At 51.5% G+C, this 20,691-nt stretch overlaps 1 protein-coding gene across 1 annotated transcript in view; it reads right to left on the bottom strand.

Annotated features, from left to right (window-relative positions):
* The window catches only part of LOC100904820 (transcription factor Sox-5), a 30,681-nt gene extending 13,241 nt beyond the window's left edge, over positions 1 to 17,440 (bottom strand). The window contains exons 1-2 of the mRNA XM_018640566.1: positions 17,351 to 17,440; positions 2,294 to 2,487 (exon numbers count right to left, since the gene is read on the bottom strand). Of these exons, the coding sequence (XP_018496082.1) occupies positions 2,294 to 2,487; positions 17,351 to 17,440 (284 nt within the window). The remainder of the gene's footprint in view (positions 1 to 2,293; positions 2,488 to 17,350) is intronic.
* Between the last annotated feature and the right edge of the window lie 3,251 nt (positions 17,441 to 20,691).

Below are 20,691 nucleotides of genomic sequence, written 5' to 3'. Positions count from 1 at the left end.
CATTGGCACTTTTGACTTGTGTGTCGGATCGCGGCGCGCGCTTTGTATCGAAATAATGACGAACAGCCGTCCAAGGAAACGCAGAGGCGATTGTCTCAGCGTCGACCTCTCCGCGGAATTCCACTGTATTCGAATGTTCATGGGAGGACGAAGAGCATCAGAGTGCCGTCGAGCGTTGAACCCAGTGTTCTCCTTATCAGGATTCTTTAGGGAGCCCCCTCCAACGCTGAACGCAAATTCGCTGAACTTCGAAACTCTCCGAGATCTGGACCGGATTCCTCAAATGCCGCTTCGGTCCAGAGGAACTTTAGGGGGGGGGATTGCTTGATCATACGTGTGATGGCCGGAGAGCATTCTCGTGGTGTGCATAGCAATATAACACATGAGGTATAATGCTAATGACGGAACGTCTGGGCTGCTCACTTTCTAACATTCCCAGGAAGAATCGATCATTTGTCTGGTAAAAGCGCGGGTCTCAAGGACAAGGCTAGAGAAATCATTCACTCATGAAGATTTGGAATGAAAAAAAAGTTGGATAACACGTCGGAAGTGGACACTGTGCGAGTCCCTACACTATAAAATGGAAGCGAGGAAACAGAAGGAAGAGAGACCACGCTGCTGGTGCTGACAGTTTTTTTTCTGATAAGTCAGAAAAATCAAGCGATCGACAAAGCGAATTTGACGGATTACCTCCTGAAGACGCGTTCTTCGAAAAACGCCACCGTTGCCGATGCTGTTCTTGCCTCCATTGCCGCACGTCAGAGGTATCATGCAAAGGCTTGAGCAGTCGGAGGGTCAATGCCGATAGAACTCGAAGACGCGAACCATATGACGGGAACAGGATCTCGCTCTAATCAGGATAACCTGCGATGCCTCGATCAGGAGCCGTTGAACAGCCAGAAATCCAATGGTTCCCTATCGTGGTCAACTCACCGTCGCGGGTCGTCGTTGCCTCCGCTCGCTCGCTGGTCAGCGAGACAACGAACAGTAATTGGTAGCGACCTCACCCAGAAGAAACATAGGTACGGCCAGACACCACAATTAAAGCCAAACAATTTTCTCTACGGCGCCTTTGATTAGATTCAGAAAGACATCTCAAAACGATGCTTGAACTCCCGTCGGAGTTTTACGCGTCGCATTTCAGCGCACGTTGTTCCGAGCCCTCCCCCATTTTGTTTGTAGTATCAACTCGTTTCTCCGGCTGTATGTTTCTGGAAATGTGTGCATTTGCTTCGTCTCCCTCGCCATCGTACCCATATGCTCTAGGTGCCAGCGGGGGTCGGCATTTTTCATGTTTGACAAATGGTCTTTGTCAAAAATTTAAAAACACGCTACCACCGAATAACACTGCGCGCCTTCTCGCCGAACAAACAAATAAACTCATACACAAAAGAGGGTTTGTCACAGACAGCGGCGGGTAGGTCGCCCGCGACGTCGAGCGTATTCGACAGAGACATCAAGAGAATTCCAAAACGCCAGGGAAATAGATCATCGAGCCGTCCCAGGAAGCCATGCATGCGACGATTCATCAGGACGGCACAACTGCGTCTTGGATCCCGACTCCCGACCCGAATGGGGGCTCGAATTATCTCCGCTCGGACTTCCGGGGGTGCAACGCCGCGCCACACTGCCTGATATGGTGTCGTTGGACCCCGAAGCCGACCGAAGGATTCTTGTCCTCTTGTTCGCGAGATGAGCGAAAGGAAGCGAAGAAAATAGCGAATGCGGCGGCAGCGTCGGAAGAGCCAATAGATCGAAGGGAAGACTAGCAAAATTTGGATTGGCTCCGACGATTCTGTTCAGCGATGGGAGGACCACAGAAAATTTTCATGATGGTCTTCCCAATGACAGAAGAGCACCGGCTACAGGAGTTCTTTCTTCTTTTTTTCGTCTCCGTTTTCCCTTCGCGCACAAAGAACTCGATCGTAAAGCGTGTTTTCGTCTGTTGCATCGCTAGCTCGGACGTTCGGTCTGGCGATCGGTCAATCGGTTGTGAAGTCATAATACCTCTGTCTAGCGATGACCAACAACGAGTTGCGCTGCCGTTCCTGATTCTCTACAATCCGGTGGTGTACCGCGTGCTTTTCGAAAACCGCATCGTCGAATCCATCTTCTCCGGCATCGATATCGACGCGGCCAAATAACCATTGACTTTGTTTAGTAATGATGATAGCGTTTTCCCTCGCCACGCGTTTCTACCTCCAACCAGTCCAGGATAGTTACGGGGTGAATAGAACTAGATCCGTTGAGTGATTTACCCTCCAGACGGGCCGCGTAGAGCCCACGTACTCACCTCGCGCTGCCGTTCGGACTTGCGGCGTTCGAGTGTCCTCCGTTGTTGACTTTCTTCGAGAGATTCAGAGGAGTATCCGACCCTTCCACGGATGTCCGCGTTTGAGCAGCACAGGGTGGACTTATGGGGGGTGTGACTCCGGGAGAAACCCCCAACAGAGGACTCAGGCCATTGCGCCGAGACCATGGAGGTACCTGTAAGCAATAGAAAATGTCCCTAAAGGCTCGATCCGACGCTCGCTCAGAGGATACACCGTCGACCCCCCGACTCCGCAGAACCCGCACATGTGAGCGCGAGAAAAGTATATTTCGACATCGGCCACTACAAAAAAGGAAGGAGGAGGAAGAGACAGCATTGCTCGTAGCAGTTGATGTGACAGTAATTGAGTAGGATCTATCTTGTTGAGTATTTCGATGTGGTGATGGTGGAGTCGATCCACCTCCAACGTGAGGAGAATCTCTTTGCCCTGAGGTGTAGCGACGATGATGATATCCAACAAATTCGACACAAACGAGTGATATCCGACGACGGTCTGACATCGGATCTCGACTCGCGGGGGAATTCGCGGACAATACCGTTTGCGACAGCGTACGCTTAACGTGTTCGTTTCATGTTATCCAGGCGCCTGCTTTAAAACCATCATGATGCTAACTAATACGAATAACGCGGTGGCTAAATCTTCCAGCGGTAGAGCCGCGGCGAACGTCTCTGCCCTCAACGCTTATCGATTCGCGTCGCAGTAGGTAAGCCAGGTCCCGCTAAAGATCGGTACCATTTTCATTATCGTCAGGAATGATTCCGAGCTCTCATAACTAAATAATTAGGACTTTGTGTGGTACTGTTTTAATCGTTTCTCCAGCGATAATTGTTATCGTCGTCTTCGTCGTAATCATCGCAAATGTCGTCATCATCATCAGCAGCAGCACCATTTGGCTCGTGGTGATGCCGAGGCTGCCGCCGATGCCGAATAATTTGATTCGAGCCCGTGACCCCATTGTTTGAATTGCGCGAGCACTTGATGGCGAGCTCGCGCGCACCTCCTGGGAAACGCCCCTATCAGTGCACTCGGACCGAGAGACCCCGCACCACGCGAGCTGCCTCTGAGACAGTGGACGAGCAGGTAGGCCTACAGTCCGTCACGGAATGGCATAAAGCTCAAGCTGAATCAAAGCGGTCGTCATAAAACAATAATTCACATTTGTATCTCATTCGGTGAACAACTGCTTTTTTATTTGTGTAATAATGACATTGCGCCCTGAATCGAAGCAGCAGTCAGTCAGTCAATCGGCACACCAAGTGGCTCCGGCATGGACTGTCGAATTCGCCGGCTGGCTGGCTGGCGTGGTGGCTGACCCCACCCGAAATTCTGACACAAAAGAAATCATTCGGGTCTTCGAAATCTAATGGAGCCTCCATGAGTGAACCAATAAAGGGACAATGAGGACGCTTTATGCGGGAGCTCCATAAGAAAAAAATGCTCGGTCGTTTTACTGCTATTGAAATCAATATTAGAGGAGAATCGAACGTCGTCGATGACCTGAACAAATTGGTTGTCAATTAATGCGCCTTCAAGAGAGATGGATTCGGGCGAGCCTTTATAGGCCGCGCTTTAGAATCTGAACAATGGAGCTCGCCTCTGAGTGGCTTGCTGGTCTGTTCGTTCGTGAGAAACAATCTCTATCGCTCTCGTCCCCAGGCAATTTCAAGTGACTAGAACTTTGAGAATCTCTCGCGTTTCATTCGATTATTCTTTGGAACCGATTCGGCCATTGGAAACACAGTGATCCTACAATGTTCGGATCCAGACGTCGACCCGGCACCGCGGATGTAGAGAGTCAAATGGAGCGAGCAAGCGAGGCCTGGAACGCACGCTGAGGTCCTATCCATCCGTCAAGCTCTTCGTGCTTTCTGTTCCAACATAGAACGCTTCCAGACTCAAATTTGTCCACGGAATTCTTCGGAACCTCACTTTATTCATCGATTCGGAGACGCGAACAAAAACTCGTAAATCCTCCGTCACGTCTTGTACCTGGCATACCATTGATCAGCTTCCCCCAAGTAGTATATCCGATTCGAAGATAAGAGTCGGAATCGCGCATCGGGACATGCGGAATTCTTCAACAAGACGGGTGGAGAATGTCGACTTCAAGTATGGTCCGAGCATCCGGCGGAAAACGGACAACCCAGTCAGAGCATCCTCCCCAATTCGCATATGAGTGAAATGTGATATACATTGTCACCTCCAGAGTCACTCAAGAAAGAATTGGTCCTGGTTTCATCCAGGATCGTTGCCGTTTACTCACCGATGCAGTGAATTCTTCTCGATCAGAGGACTTGTTTTCTGTCCGCCGACTCACGGTGTCCTTGGTATTCTTAGCCAGTTCTAGGGAGTTTTCCTCCTGAAACAGGATACCCGAAACAACTTCATTCCCTCCTGTGATACTCGCAGCACCTCTCCAAGGTTATACACGACATTCTGTAGGTGTCCCCGCTCGAGTTGCAAGCAAGAAATATTTCCATTTCCGAAAGAAGTCCCAGAAGGTGTTCCATTTCAGACGAGGAGAAGAAAGCAATTCTTGGGCAGCGTCGTTTGTCTATGATCGGCAACACGGAACGATTCCCGCTCAGACCGAATTGTTCAACAGCACGCAATGTAAGCTGCTCGTCTAGTCGGCTGCTTTCGAAATACGATATCCTCTTAGGACAAAAAACGGCCAATGTCCATCCTTAGCAGACCAAAGCAGACACATCGGCTCACACGAAAGGAACAAATACAACGAGCAGAGTGCTCTACCGGCACTTGCGGAGGACGCGTGATTCGGCATTAAGATTCCCCTACAATCGAGTGAACGGACCTCGCAGCTGTAATTCGACTCTCGGATGACATCGCCGTGCGGCGCATTCTCTTCCCTTAATTCGGGGATAACTGTTTCGGAAGTGTTACAGAACAGGAGGGATTCTCCCTCGAGAGGAATCGGTTCCGTTCACGGAAGCTTCGTGCATATTCCGTCGGCAATCTGGAATTCTCAAATTGCCTACGTATAGCCAATTTTCTCGAATCTCATCACTCCTGCCTCTTGAGCCTGCATCGTACTATCCGCCCGCTCCGGTCGACTGTCTCGCCGCTTCGATTTTATGGAATGGAAATACTTCTCGGATTCCAGAGGTATGTTTTCCTCGTCTTCGTTTCGCCTGTCGTTCTGTCCGATTTCCAATCGGCTGCTTGGCACCCAGAGCTGTCGGATGACACCGAACGCGGCGCGTTCTGTGTCTATTATCTCTCCCACAGAGGAATTTTTGCTTTTCTCTTGCTCGCTTTCAGAGAGAAGCCGAACCCAATACTTATCGCTTGTTTTGGGAACCACAAGAAGGAATATCCTCTTACTGATTGACTATTTTCCGAAGGACATTCCATTCTTCCGTTCTTCCCCGGGAACGATCGGCCGGAGAAACTTGCGAGCTTCCACGTCCCGATGCTTGAGACATTTTGCGCAGAACTCTCAAAGATGTCATAGTCACGAGCCTTTTGCCAGCGGGGGAAAAGTATGAATCGACGGTTGTTCGGACATCCACGAGCCTTCTGAGCTTCTACTCCGAACGTTGTCGGTTGCTAACGAAGTCTGAATGGCGTTTCGCGCCATACAACGACAACAACAAGCGAACATAGAGACAGGGAGATACCCTCTCAGGAGTTTGTCGTTCGCTCGCTCACTCGCCCGTTTGGTCGTACAAAAGAAGCCCTTCTCAGGCATCCGCCGGACAGGGAAAGGCAACAACGGGGGTTCGAAGGGTTGCGATGCAAATAGAGCCCGCGGTCTCCTCGCTGTCCGTCGCTCCGTGCAGGAAGGGGTTGGGAGGCGTTGCTTCCTAATCCAATCTGTGAGCGCCATTACCTTGGTGTTAAGAATCAACAGCGATGCAACAACGTCCTCATCAGACAGCCATTCATTTGCCTTTATTCCTCTTGTTCGATTCTCTTCGCTCGCCTGGCGAAGCTGTTCTTGTTGTCGTTATTGCTCGGTGGCTGGCGATGACATGAGGGCATGGTTTTCGTTCGATGGAACCATCACAACAAATCGCGATTCACTCCTGGCAAGCAGAGGAGAATCGCAACTTATTTGTGGCACCAGCAAGGAAGCTCTTTGGAGAAGTTATCCACCAAAATCGAATTTATGGAACTTCTCTTCGGAGTTTCGAACGCGAGGGATTCGACGAGGTCGCGGACCACCCGTGGAATAAGATCTTTGCCGGCAGTCATTCCGAGGAGATTACGATTTCTCGAGGATTCCAAGGGGAAGGGGGAGGGGGGTTCTGACTGAGATCATCGGACAATGATGGCGCGGGGAAACTACTGAAGCCATAGTTGTCGTTATTATCGTGTCTCTCATTGAGCCACAATGGATTCGAACGAACAAAAATGAAACCTTGTTGTCGGTACACTTTTTGAGACTTCGACAACCAGCCGTCCGACCGATCCGGCGCACCGCCAACCACCCGGACCCGTCCTTCTCTAAAACTCTAGTCGTGCCTGTCTGCCGACTCGTCGTTCCCTTGCACTCGGCGTCGGAGCCCCTCGATGACTCTCGAAAAATTCCCCCTCGGCCCCTCCAGCCATCAAAACAGTTAGGGTTTGAAATGTGGCTGCGCTCCGAATGGGTTTGCTCCCTGTGTTGGTATGTCAGTCTGTCTGTGTCTATCTTTTCCTCTCGGTGTACTGCATGCGGGGTGCTCCAAAGTGGATGCGGTCACGTGGCTTATTAGCTATTGAGGTATTTGTTTTGGACGAGAAGATGAAGAGCTGAGGGAAGGGGCGAGTCCAAACCCCGGCATCTCTTTCTCGCACTCCCTCCCGACAGAGGAGGGCTCCCAGTCTCGGCTGCCTTCTCCCCAGCACTCGCTCGTTCATATCAAAGAGGAACACCGCTGCAAATGAGATAATTGTGCAGCCTGTCTGTATTAAGTGGCAAGTTTTGATGGATTATCAGCTGCTGCTGCTGCGGTGGCAGCGGCGTGAATCAATTTTCGAACTACAATATCGACGGACGTGAATGCTGGCCGAGCAAGGGTTGACCAACCCCACAACGGACAATGCTCACAAACGAGCGCCGGAACACGCTTCCGGTACGACCGGGATCTCGATCATCTCGGTCTCCTGGAGTGTTCCGCGGAGCATCGCCAGCTGACCGAACCGAGATCAAGCTGGATACAACGATCCAGCGACACCCGATACGAATTGCCCCAGCGCGGACGAGGATCGGAGGACCACGGACGAAGTCAACTTAGGAAAGAGCCTCGAGACGGAAATTTCTGCCTGAGAGGTGGCGTTTAACGCCAGATGAGAAAGACCATCGAACGCAAGCGGAGGTTCGCATCGAGCGTATCCGCATCGAAGGGCCGAGTTTCCCATCGCTCGTCTCGCGGAGGACGGGAACCTGTTGAGGCGAGGCATCCCCTCCTATCTCATCGAGCCCCGGCATCCTCCTCCCTGCCCCACACTTTTGGCTCATACTCGTTCGTCTCCCTCGTTGGAGACTGATTCAAAGCTCTATGGCTGGGTCTGTTCACTACTCTCTTCAAATACGAAGATACAATACAATGTGAACAGAGGCAAGCCTACAGAGATGAGGTTAGATATGAAGCAAGGGATGATTATAAAAGCGAGCTTTCCTCCCAGTCCCTGTCACTGTCGGAACTGTTATCGTGGGATCCGTTGTTGACATCGTTCGCAACGAAATATCATCGGCGGTGGAAAACCTTATATGGTCTACGAGAGCGTTCGACGACCATTACATGTATTCTCTCCCTGACAGCTCAACGACTCGAATTTACGACGATTCTGAATTACTTACGAATTTCCCGGAGAAATGCTGAAGTTGACTGATCATCTCCGTTAGCCGTCTCTGCTTCTCCAAGAGCATGAGATTCAAGTTCAGAGGATATCCGTTCGTGGGCACTCGACTCGATTCTCTGTAATGAAATGTTTTCCCTTTGAATTCTCCAAAACTAGCAGAAAATATCCAGCTCACGCGGCAGGGGTTGCCACGAGAGAGCTCGTTCCTCTGGAATGTTTCGAATTTCACGGATTGTCACCTGTCCGACAAGAGTATAAACGGCTCGATTGACTTTTCGCACGAGACGCACGAGCCGTGACGTAACGGCTTTCTCCTCCCGGTGAGACAACGGTACGAGATAACGGTGCTTTCCACACAATGGCTCGTTACAACGAGCGAAGACGAAAGTGACAAATTATACGGTAGCCGTTCTTCTGTGTCGGCCGCCTGTTTGACAATGGACGGAAGGGGCGGACCGGCAGTGAAAGCAGAAATGCTAGTTGTAGTGGCGGCCGCTGCGGCGGCGGCAGTGTATCCGAAAAACGTGACTGACGGCGACGACTCCCTTGTTGAGCCGAACAATGGGAGCTGCCGAACTGCTGATTCCGAATGACCGCCTGTTTGACGAATCGACTGACGGATCGGGAGGGAGGAAGCCACAAAGAGAAGCGCTCGGCAGCGAATCGAGTAAACCCTTCAACACCGCTTGAAAACATGGATGACGTAAAAAAAAGTGATTTCTCCCATTTGACGAATGGTTTGTCCTTCTCGATTCTTTTCTGGCTGATGGCAAGAGTCATTGTTAGATTGTTTGTTGAATGAACGCCAGGGAACAAGACTAATGATATCTTCGGGGAAAAATGTTGTCTATTTCCTCGGCAGAGGGAGTACAGCTGGCGCCACACTGCCAAACCAAGGAGCAAAAGGAGCAAAGCTTCCCCGTCGTCTTCGGTGTTCGATAGCCGAGTGAGCTCTACCAATAGTTGCCCGGCAGCAGTTAAGATGGTCCGTCGATTTAGGTACTTCGCATACGTGGCGGGGTAGGCTGAGGCGTTATCATGAGTGTTCTATATGAGCAAACGAGGCACCCAGCCAGCCATGTGGTAGCTTGGCTGCCGAAGAACCACCAAGAGAAGAGCAAAGTGTTGTATGGGCAACAAAACGTATTGATCAAATGATAGGCTAAGTTGCCATGGCAACCCTCCCTCCTCCGTCAGGGGCAGAGGTTAGGAGCCGACAACGTTCCCCCGCTGGCCACCCTCGCTCGCTTGCCACTTTTGCCACTGCCGCAGCTTCTGTCGGAAGAACACCAGCCCGCGGTTCCCCGGCTCCGGAATATTTACGGCTATCGGTCGCAGCGAGGCTCCGTATTCCTGGGTCGCATATCCTGCGGAAGCCTTCCGAGCCTTCCGAGTCGCTCGACCGAATCATTTCCATCGCGAAATGGTGACTTGCTAACTGATGAGAGGAGAAAAATATCAATTCACTCACTCTGGTGCGATTGTAGGCTCGTCAAGCTCCATCTCGGATTCCCCGCTTGATTCTCCGTCTTCCTCGCCGCTCAACTGAAATGAATTCTGAGATCAGAGCTCGTCGGCCGCTTACACTTGAATAGTTTTTCCTAGCTAATCGAATTATTGCGCCACGCGCTTCGCTCAAGGTTAGCGTTCGAGATAAGGTCACACGAATTTCGAGATAATGTGAGTACCGACCGTCCGGTTTTTTTTTGCGAAACGGGTAGATAAAAATGCTCCCCCGGATAACAATCAAAGAGAATTCTTCATTCACACATCAACCTTCCTCCTTGGAGCTCGTCTCTCGTCTCAAATAATCTGCCCCGCATCATCGGATAGGGGGAAATCCTTAGTCTCCGGGATTATGTATTTAGGGTCTGAGACGCTTAGTCTCACTCCAGGCCTCTAATGCTCGATCACAATACCGTAGGCTGACCGAAGGAACCTCTCTGGATTTCCATCCGTGGAGAGGAGGGTTCCGTCTCCCGGAAGTAGTTAGACTGATCCTCTGCCCGGTATCTGAATGAATTCGGCGGCGAGGAGGAGTCGTTCAGATCGATCTCTAGAAAATTCCGGTCTACAGGAAGCGAAGTACCAGGTCGGGGGAACTCAGCATCCTAGCCACGGAAGCGATCTCAGTCACATGGGTTGCTACCGTTGATAGAACGTAAGGAAAGCATTGACAAAACGTTTCTGCAAGCCAGGGAAGTGCTGGTGGAAGCGGTGGAACGGCCGGAGTTGAGCGAAGCGGGACCAGGCGAAGCAGGCTTCTCCATAATCATTCCCCCGCCGCCGCTGCTGCTGCTGCCATCGCCGCAAAAGAACCGAGACGGGAGCCGGGCTGGAGCGTACAAAGCTCCGCAGATAGGCCTCTCACCCTCCTTTGTCGCAGCGGACCAGCAGGAGCGCAGATCCTGCTGCAGGCCCTCAGGAGGAAAAATAGGCCCTCACACCGAGGCAGGACTGTTACGGAGACGTAATGCGTACGTCACATCCAGCGACAACTGGCTTTGTGTGGAGGACGATACGACGCTTTTTCCTGGCTCCCGTTCGATTCAGGACCCCTTTCCCCTCGGGCCGGGCCCAGGGCACCATGGAGAACGGAGCAGCAGGAGGGGGAAGAGCATGCCCAGCAGGGAGGCCCGCCAGGCCATTGTGGGACAACTCGAGAGCGAGGGACGGTTCCACAGAATGAGGGAGAGACTGGCTCCACCTCCGGCCGGGGGGGACATTGTGTCCCTATGGAAATCCCCGTTCCCCTCCCCAGCGATTCTCCTCTTCCACAAGGATCTTCGACCGTGTGAGCGGGCGACTAGCAGAGAGCTGCTACAATAATACAGCAGCAGCGCCAGCCGGAAAGGCCCGGATAATGCGCCGGCGCCGGAGGAGGGGAACCGTTCGTTCGAGAGAAAGAAGCAGCCATCCACGCAGGCCAGGATGGCAGCGAGCAGGATGGTCGAATGGCGGGGAGACAGAGAGCACAGAGTCGTGCCAGCAACGAGAACGAATCCTTTGAGGATTTATCTTGAGTCATTCACCCTCAGACGGGCATGGATGTCGACGACGCTCGTATACGCACTCACGTAGACAAGTGAAACTTTCGCCGGGAAGGCCCCGGTGCCGAAGCGGCCACCGAGCCTGCAAACGGAATCTTCTCCTTAGCACTAATCCGGTGCTGTTGCACTTTCAACGTATGCGAATATTTTTCTACGGGCCAACAATCTGCTGCAATGAGTCGATGTTAGGGGGTCCGGTTATAAGTCATTGGGTCCCGCGGTGTTCACGGGCTGCCTCTCCGAATTCTACCAAAGGCGACATACTCATGCAGTTGTTTGTGTCTCCTCGACAAATCCTGACGGTGGAACCCTCGGAATTCCACGCACCGCCTGCCTAGATTCGTCGAGTACACGGAGGGATAGCGGGCCGAAGGACAAGAACGTCATGATACTGTGGGCGATTCGAACTCTCGGGGACTGGGCGAGGCTGTATGCGGACAGAGAAGACGCGGGCAGCTCCCGGACGAGGACGACAGCAGGAGAGCATAGCCGGAGGATGGGGGGAACAGCTTGGGACCAGCATCACCGCCGCGGAAGGACGTGGGACCCTCAGCGAGGACGCCTCAAAGGGTCGTGGGGGATTCGGCATTGGAAAGATGAAATGTGAGAATTCGATCTTCTCAGTCTAGCTGGAGCCCAGAGTCTGCTGGCGCGACCCTTCGCCCGCTTACTCGGCAGACTTGTCGCGAGTTCGCGCTCTCCCAATACTCGAAATGGCGGAATAGTTCTCGATTCTTTGCAATCAGGCAACGCAAACTTGTAAGTCTGACACGCGTCGGAGTCGTCGCCTTCCCAGTTGCTGCGCATTCAGTCAGGGTCTGGTTCTTCATTTGTCATTCATTGTAAAACTCCCGTTCGGCAACAAAGCCGAGTTTAAATTTAGCAACTAATCAAGTGACTTTCAACGCGTCAAAGCGATCCATCTCTTTCTGCTGCCTGCCGCCGCTGAATCTCCGGACAAAAGAAGATCAAACAACGAAATTAGCTCGACACCGCACACCACAACACCACCTCCACCTCCATCACGTCGTCGTCATTGCTCCGGTTTCGGCCTATTCCAGGTCGCGTTGTTTTGTTCCTGGTGCCTGAAACTCGTAGCTGCTGTGGAAACCTAAGGTCCGAGCCCCACGAAAAGATGATTCTCCATGATGAGCGCGAGTTTGAAAGTTCACAGCGAATCTCCAGATCATCAATGTCCTCATCGCCGTCATCAACGCCCACCACGCTCATGCAGTGACACTCAGGCGAGGTATTATCTCACCGTTGGGAATCTCTGTCGCTCCACCTGAGTGGCTGTGACCGAGATCGGTGTTTCTTTTTGAAAATGGTCTTCCTTGAACGGGAAGAATCGCTTGGCTTCTTTTCTCGGAACAATTCACAAGTTCGAACAACATTCCTCGGAACCGTGTGTGGTAGAAAAAAAATGAAACAACAAAACAAAATGACACAATGACTAGTGGGCATGAAGGGTAAACAGGGTGCCCGCACAACCAGAAACAAACACGCCGATAGTCTTTGAGTTTTGCAACTGTCTCCTCGGCTGCTCCGCGGTCTGCGTCAGACGAATAACAATAAAAATGTAACGAGAGTCGCGCTGGAGGAACGCACAATAGGTAACGTTGTATCACTCGGAATTCTCTATAGTCCAAACCATAGTGCGGAGTACAGAGCTTATTACGGAGAATCGCAACAAGACTCATGCGAAGAAACAAATAAACTTAGTGAATCAGAGAAACACAAGCAGGAGATGGGCGACGATAAAATTTTCGTATTCGGGTTGGCTCCCGTGTAAGAATGGGGAACGAATCCCGAATAAAGTCTGAGCAGAGAATGGGAATGGATGCCGGGCGTGCCCGTGAGAGGGGACGATTCATCCCAGAATGAATTCACCCAATACTGAGGGGCGAAAGCACGGGGATTCCTGAAGTTTGATGCGTTCCTTACAGTGAGCGAGAAGCTCACTCCGTAATCGTTTATTTCAGACAGGGCTCGGGCTTCTACTCTCGGAATTCGGGCTCGAAATTTTCACTTTGATGCGCCCTTTCTCCGAACCTGATCCCCCCGTATACATATACAAAGACCTCAGCCGACTGTCGGAGGTGCGTAGCTCTCGCCTTCATTTTCACCGAAGAAGCTTTTTCCGGACAGAGAATTTCAGAAGAACTACAGAATTTCCACCCAGTTCGGAGACTTGATCGTTGAACCCAGCGGCCACAGCACATGTATCGGAGGAAAAAGACCCCGTCGATAAATGGATAAGAAAAAATAAAATCACATGTCGTTATCTGTCGAGAGAGTGAACACCACCAAACACAACAGAAGCGGTGGTGGCAGGCGAAGCATTTTCTAATCCAATGCCACACCTTCGTTCTAACAGCCCGGGCTGCGGCGGGCGGCGGCAGCATCCACAGCACCATCAACAACACAAAATGGACAAGTTCTGCTACAAAAAGATGGGAGATGACGCACAGATCGAGCCGAAATATATATATATTGAACAACGACCGAGCAGTAGCGAAAGCAAACTGAGGGATTTGTTCGAACGGCGACAGCTCCCTATTTTCCTCAGAAACAGAACAGAAGAACTTAATTCGTTGGAGCCTGACAAAGAAAAGAAAAACGGTAGCACTTCCTCGGAGAGCGTTCGGCCTTTGCGAAACGGCCTCTCAGAAGTCTGGTAACCCGCCACTTCCGCTCATCAGCGGCAGCGATTCATCGAAGGGAGCAAGGTGTTGCGGCCACACCCTAGCCTTCTGTTGTCGCTCCTCACCGGGTGCGCACATGGGTAAATCAGCCAGGATCCTCTCCCGAATTCTAAGTTCCCGCAGACCTTTCTCCCTCGACCGTGTTCTGATTCATGGCAGGGCTCAAGATCCCGAGCTCTTGAAATTCGTATCGAGCTTTATTTCTCGCGCGATGGGGATAAGAATCGCGAATCGGTTCGCGCGGTGTTCGGGTTATAATCGGGAGGGAATGAATAGAGTTCATGAGTGGGCGATTCCCCTCATTGAGCGGAACAATCCTGCGAATTGTTCGATTCCTCGCAGAGAGTCGTGGCCAGAGAGGAGCAAGAAAAGGAGTGACAGAATGCCTGAGAAACAGAATCGCGGATCCACGGAATCTCGTGATGGCAAATTGCTCTTCTAAAAGAGTCTTTCTTCACAGCGGGATACGCGGTGGTGGCACGGGAATAACGTATCTGAAGCGAACGCAGTGAAAGATATACAAAAAGGAGGCGAGCATCGCTCAACAAGCTTGGATGACTTGTCTCTCGCTCGGATTGTACGCGTAATGCTTCTTTCGTTCGCCATTATCATCGGAGATACCGAGACGCTAAACGAAAGAATATAAAGCGCGAGATAAAATCACATAAATCTTATTCAGTTGTTTCAGTTTTTTTCTTCAGTGAAAATCGACCGCCGACTGACCACAAAACGATTGACCGAACAAGAAATATACGCATGGAAGAAAGTTTGGGGAGATCTATTGAAATCACCAGAAAGATTGGTGATAAACCGCGCATTCGACATGACCCGCTCACAGCGCGTGTCGACAGGCCCCGAAAGCATAAAAACGACGCGGCTGGATTTTCGGAACAAATCGCGGAGAATCTCGCCCCTCTAGAAAAAGCTGCAGATCCAAATGGGGATCTCAAGCCCCCGACAGCCTATGCGCTCCGAGCATAGTGTATTATAATATAGTATAGTATTGTACGCTGTACTTAGATATATCAGTACTCGGAGTGTATATCAGTGTTTGGTCCTAGCCAGGGAAGCGTGCTCGATACTCACGACAGAATACCCTGAAAGCGTGACGCTCGTCGAGGATTACCTAAGCTCCACTGAACGGCTCAAGAAACAGCTACTCTCCTCTGATTGCCTCATTCAAGACGAGCGTATCCTTCGACAGCCACATGGATCTACAGGGTCGGAAAGACGGACATAAGGGAACGTCAACCGTTCACGAAAATCACCGGAGACTCGAGCGGATCGGGCATCGGGATAGCTGTCGGAAGCGAATCATGGTAACTGGAAATGAAGACGCAGAAGTACCTCCAGTTACGCTCATTACGCGTCATGCCGTTTTAATGCCCGTCTCGACGATTCTCCTCGTCTGTTGCCGCTCCTCTTCATGAGACATCTGACTTTCCGCTCCTATGCTGCACTCGCTCGCAGGCATGGTCGATCGAATTCGCCTGTCGGACGCATTCGAGAAGCCATCATTGGATTTTTTTCGCGTTTCACCCAATGCCATGCGACTTCGGTCCAGGCCGGGAGTTTGACGTTTATGCGTCACCCGTGCGTTTTATTAGGTTATGAACCTAGAGCAACTATCCGTCGCACAAGAGATTTCCGAAGCGGACACAGACGGTGTCGAAGCTCCCGTGAAACGTCAATTTCATATATGTATCGGTCTGAAGTTTCGAAGTCGAATAGATTTGCGCAACAACAGCTCTCAAACAAAATTGCGGTCGCTTGTTCGCCGTCGTCGCTGTCCACTTGGGACGCGGCGACGGAACGGTGGACACTTCTTCCGGAGCCGAAGGCCACATCGCACGCGACACCACGCCCTTGATCGCCGCAAAGCAAAGTACCAGAAAGCAGAGGAGAATATACAAGAAAAGACACTGCTCAGGTGCGAAGGTGTCGCTAGCTGGATTTTCTGTACGTTTCAGCTGTTTTTCGGCGACTGCCAACGTAATCTTCGACGAGAGCATCACACAAGCGCGATCGTGGCTGCTCCCTTCGTCTAAGGATCCGTCGGTCGCTCGCTCGATCCGTCGGTCTGTCGGTCGGCTAGTCTGCCCGTGAGTCGATCGCAATATGAGCTACGATACGGCATTGTTTGGAACCGCATCATTCCCGAGAAACACTCAGCACGATCCGCGGGCAGAACTGTATGCAGATGCCCAACAACAGATGTTCCGGCATTCGCTCGCGGATACCTCGAGCGGGCGAATGAGCGACCGAACGAGCTATAATTGTGTTATTAGTGCATCACTAAAAAGAATGCAGCAACGATATTAGCATGAACAGCAACAACAACAACAATAATAGGTGATAGCAAGTGGGCACCGCAGGAATAAAATGCTGCCACCCGACACCGACGCCGAAAACAATGCCAGTCAACCTCTGACCCCTGATCGCTTAGTGGCTGGCTGCCCGCGTTTTCTTCTCGGATTCGAACGAATCCGCTTTGTTTCCAGTCATCTTGTCGGTGAGCCGATCTGAAAATCTCTCTGCCGTCTCGAGGGATTCGAATGCAGACGAACGCTCAGTCCGACAACAGTGGAAAAGCAGACGTAAGGCGAAGCAACGTCTCGCGTCGATCTTGCGCTTCGATCGAGTTGCGTTCCGTCCAAGTTCTGCTCGGAGCAATTAGCGCAATCAGACTTGGACAGACGACACATGTATGCATGCAAGCAGAACCAAAGATAGGAGAGGTTGTCGCAACAGGACGAAAACTGTAATGAACACCGACGAGCGTCAGAAAATCAGAGAACGTCGAATTCTTGAACGGGCAGAAAGCGTAGATAACGATCAGCCAAGAATTCTTTGTTTTTCTTTACCAACGCCAAAGATAGCAGGCCTACCATAAGATCGGCGTACTTCAATATCATTGACGATCATCCAGCTCGGAGAGTCGGCTGCCGGACCAGAGTGTCGGACAGCCGTGCAAATCGGCGATGATCTCTCCGTCGCGGGATTTCTCCCGAGCGAGAAAATGCTCAAAAGGGCTAGACTAAGAGTGTGGCCAGCGAGCTTTCTTTGTACAGCTGAGAGAAAAAAGATTCGGGTCCCGAAATCTGCGGATACGCATAACTCCGATAAACATTCGTCCAGCGCCTCAGGTTGAGAAGCGAGTTTGATCGAATCCGGATGTTTGCTTTGAAGACGGAACGACATTACGACGCGCTCAGACAGAAACAACTATCGAGAGTCAAACGTCTCGAAAGACATAAGCAAAGCCTATGTAGGGCCAAGAAAAAGTAGTAAACTCCTTGACACCCGCCCTCAGTGTTAGTTTTTCTTACATCGGGCTCTCCAATCCTACTCCGAGCTCTGTGTCGGCGCAAGGTCGTCACACGTAACTCGCTCGAAAGCCGCCGAGCCCATTCGCATGTTAGAAGAAGCGAGATGTTCACGGAGCACTCACCCTTCCCAGTTTGGCGGCGTCCTGGTGCCCGGAGTCGTCGGCGTTCTCCGCCGGAAGTTTGGTTGGAGTGGATTTCCGCTTAGCAGACATTCTGTTTTCTCTCTGAACGCTCCCTCTCGTTTTGATGCCGTTCCGCGCTTATGGAAACATACGCAGGAAGACGACGAGAGCACGCGCTACGGCGACGAGAAATTCGTCTCCACCTCCGGACAGTCGAGTCGAGTTCCCTCTGCAAGGAGAAAGTTATAAACTCAGCCCGGACCAAACATGAACGATTATTTCTCCCGAAAGCGAGCCAGAGACCCCGAATCCCTTGCTTGCCCGTTCTCCCGTCTGTTATGTTTCTAGTTCTAATGAAGTTGGGAAAAATCTCTGCGCCTCGCCATCGACTCGTATCTATTGCAGGATCGATACGTGAAAGACTCCGAAGGAGACGGGAGAAATGCGGCGAGTATCTCTGATTGACGAATGATACAATTATCCGTGACCAACGTAATGGATACGTCGGGCACGATGAGGATTAAGGCGAATCGTGCTCCACCCTAGCACGGGGAAAGGAATCCGCGACAGATCAATGTCTCGTTTCGGATAGGACATGGCCTTCTGTCAGAGTCAGGAGTACTCCGGAGCAGTCCCGTACAGGAACTGGGAGTGAATGAAAAGCGAGCTGGGTCGGTGGTGATTTGATTGTAGGTTGAAGTTGAACAATCACTTGAACTAATCCTCCGATCTTTGAGGGTGATCCAGCGATTGGAGAGTATGAAGATAATGACCGACGATAATCGTAGTTAGGAATGCAAAGTGCGGATCACTCGTTCCACACAGCGATCAAAGCAAATGCACCTCGCGAAAAGAATGGGATTACGACGAATCGGAACTCTCTCTTCCCAGTCGACTTGGACTGCTCTTGATGATTCCGCTCGGGTAGCATCGTATTTGATCGGGAATAATCTCATTGTCATCTGCTCTGACATTCGAATCCTTTTCCGAATGACGCAGTCCTTCGAGAAATTCACCATCCGGAGAGGTCATTCCTACGGTTTGTGGAGTAAAAAGGTCGATGACAACAACGCGCTTGCGTTTTGAATGTTATTCGAAGCAGATCAATCGCAAGAAAAAGCGAGCACCGACAAAAAAGAGCGAGTCGCGGGGGAAGGAGCCATAGTGGAATAGATGTTTAGAGCGATGAAAACGTTGAAAGGATGAAATTTACATGAAATATTCCGAGTGTCATGCTTGACGAAATTCACATTTGATCCCGCTTTCGGGGCGGTTGCTCTCTTGAATCCGACCGTCTATGTTTGAAAAATATTCCCCATCCCCAACTGCTTCATTGTGGCATCACTGGAATTTCGCGGAAAGTTCCATAATTTTAAAGCGTCGGAATCCATCCTTTTCGTGGCTCTTCTCAAAGGAACCCTTGACGCAACCACCGCCGTGTAATTGTCTATGGGATTGAATGTCTGAAAGAAAGCAAGCAGGTCGACCCGGTGTGGTTGGCATCTTTCACATCATTACGGTCTGAGGGCAGGGGTAAACCGAGAGAGCAGAAGCCTTTGTGGGATTGAAGTCTCTGAGGCCACAAAGGGTTTAGAAGGAGGAGCAGGAGACACTTCAGGAGTTGGCGGAGAGCGCGGCTGCATTGGGGAAAGCCTGCTCTCCTGAGAGCACTTCCAATTCACATCCTCCTCGTCCCGGCTGCTCCACCTCGTTGCCAACCAGGTCTAACTCGATCCAACATCAGAAAATAATCTCCAAGGAGCAGTTAACTCGGGCTGAATAATGGAGCTTCTGGCTTCGAATCGAATCTGTCCGGTCGGCTGTCAAAAGGCGATGCGCGACAGCAGACGGAGAGAGGTTCATTCGTCAGAGGAGAAAAATATGAGGGAGGAAAAATCTCAACAATTCGGTGGACAGTGGTGCTGCTGCTGTCGCCGACTGCGGCGGTCGTTCCTCTTTCGACTTGCGGATGGTAGTGTCGATGCGGAGGAGGCGTGAAGTCCTTGAACTACTGTCACCAAGAAGCTCTTCTGATCGATCAGCGATATTCCGAGCGTGAAAGCCTTTGACTCGACATTCCACGATTACAGAACTCGTCCGAACGAAACAAAGAAAAACGCGGGGAGAATTTCATCTCGTTTTCCCCGCTGCCTCCCTCTCGAAATTTTTTTCGGGACTTTTCCCACTACGAAACGCTGCTCCCTCCGGTCAATAGGATTGGAGCGCCTGTTCACAGGAGCTGATCAGCAACGAATTTATTTTCTGCCCCTCGTTTTTCTCCTGCTCTCGCTGCTCTCAAAGAGCGTGTGTTGGTGCGTTTGTGCGACGACTACTATGGGAATTTCTATCGGGAGAAAGAGCTTCTATTGGCAAGCTGCGCCTATTTTTCTTCTCAAAGGAACCCCCTCCCGAGAACAGCTCCGTCGTCGTCGTCGCCGCTGCCGCCGTTGTCGTCTCCTAGCTGGACCCTGGCTCTGGGATTGGCTTACGGTCGAGTGGAGTCAGGATTGCCACGCGGTACCCACTTGCTTCAGAAGAAAGGGGGGATCACCATCTAGGCCCAGTCAGCTATCGGGCTGGCCAGCCGGTCGCAAAGCCGCTGGCTTCAGGAAAGACCAAATGGACACAGGAGACCCTCCGCAGACGAAATTCTCTGCGCTCAAATAATGCTCCCATCCGTCCCACGGAAGCGTGGGTAATGTTCCTCGCACCTGACCAAGGCGGCCCTTCGAGGCAAGCGATTTCCCGAAACAAACCGATCATTGCTCGCCGATGCCGCGGGAAAGAGGGGGAGGTGGTTTCGAACCAGACCGGACCCCAGGACTTGATTTCCGAAAAGCACTGCATGGGGGAAAAAACAGATACATATGCAGTCCAATCGCCAGATCCGCCCGGAGAACTAGCTCCCTGATACCGAGGTTCACACGCCCGCGGAGTCCAAGGAGGTTGAACTGCAAATAAGCAATCTGAAAGTCGCTCCGAACCCCGGTGATCAGCCGAATGGTTCGTCACATTGTGGCATTCATTGTGGGGAAGGAACGAGATCAGCTCCGATTCGATTCGGCTCATCGACATCTTTGTTGCGAAGGACGACGACATCGACAACAACAGGGGGCGACGACATCGTACGCTGCCACTAACGCTACAGAGAATGAAGCAGCAACTATAACGTGAAAATTATGCACCCATCTACTGCACCGAAGGAGCATCGATGGATGGATGGAGGGAGGGAAGGAGCGAATTCTCCCCCTTTCCCCTCCCCCTTCCGAAGCGAGCCCTCGATGTTTTATCCCTCACCGCGGCTCCCCCAATGAATCCATGTTGTATCGCGAAGAGATTGA

This window comes from Galendromus occidentalis, unplaced genomic scaffold (assembly GCF_000255335.2).
Source record: "Galendromus occidentalis unplaced genomic scaffold, Mocc_1.1 scf7180000077488, whole genome shotgun sequence".
In the NCBI taxonomy this organism is placed as follows: domain Eukaryota; kingdom Metazoa; phylum Arthropoda; class Arachnida; order Mesostigmata; family Phytoseiidae; genus Galendromus; species Galendromus occidentalis.
This window is presented reverse-complemented; position numbering and strand designations above follow the sequence as displayed.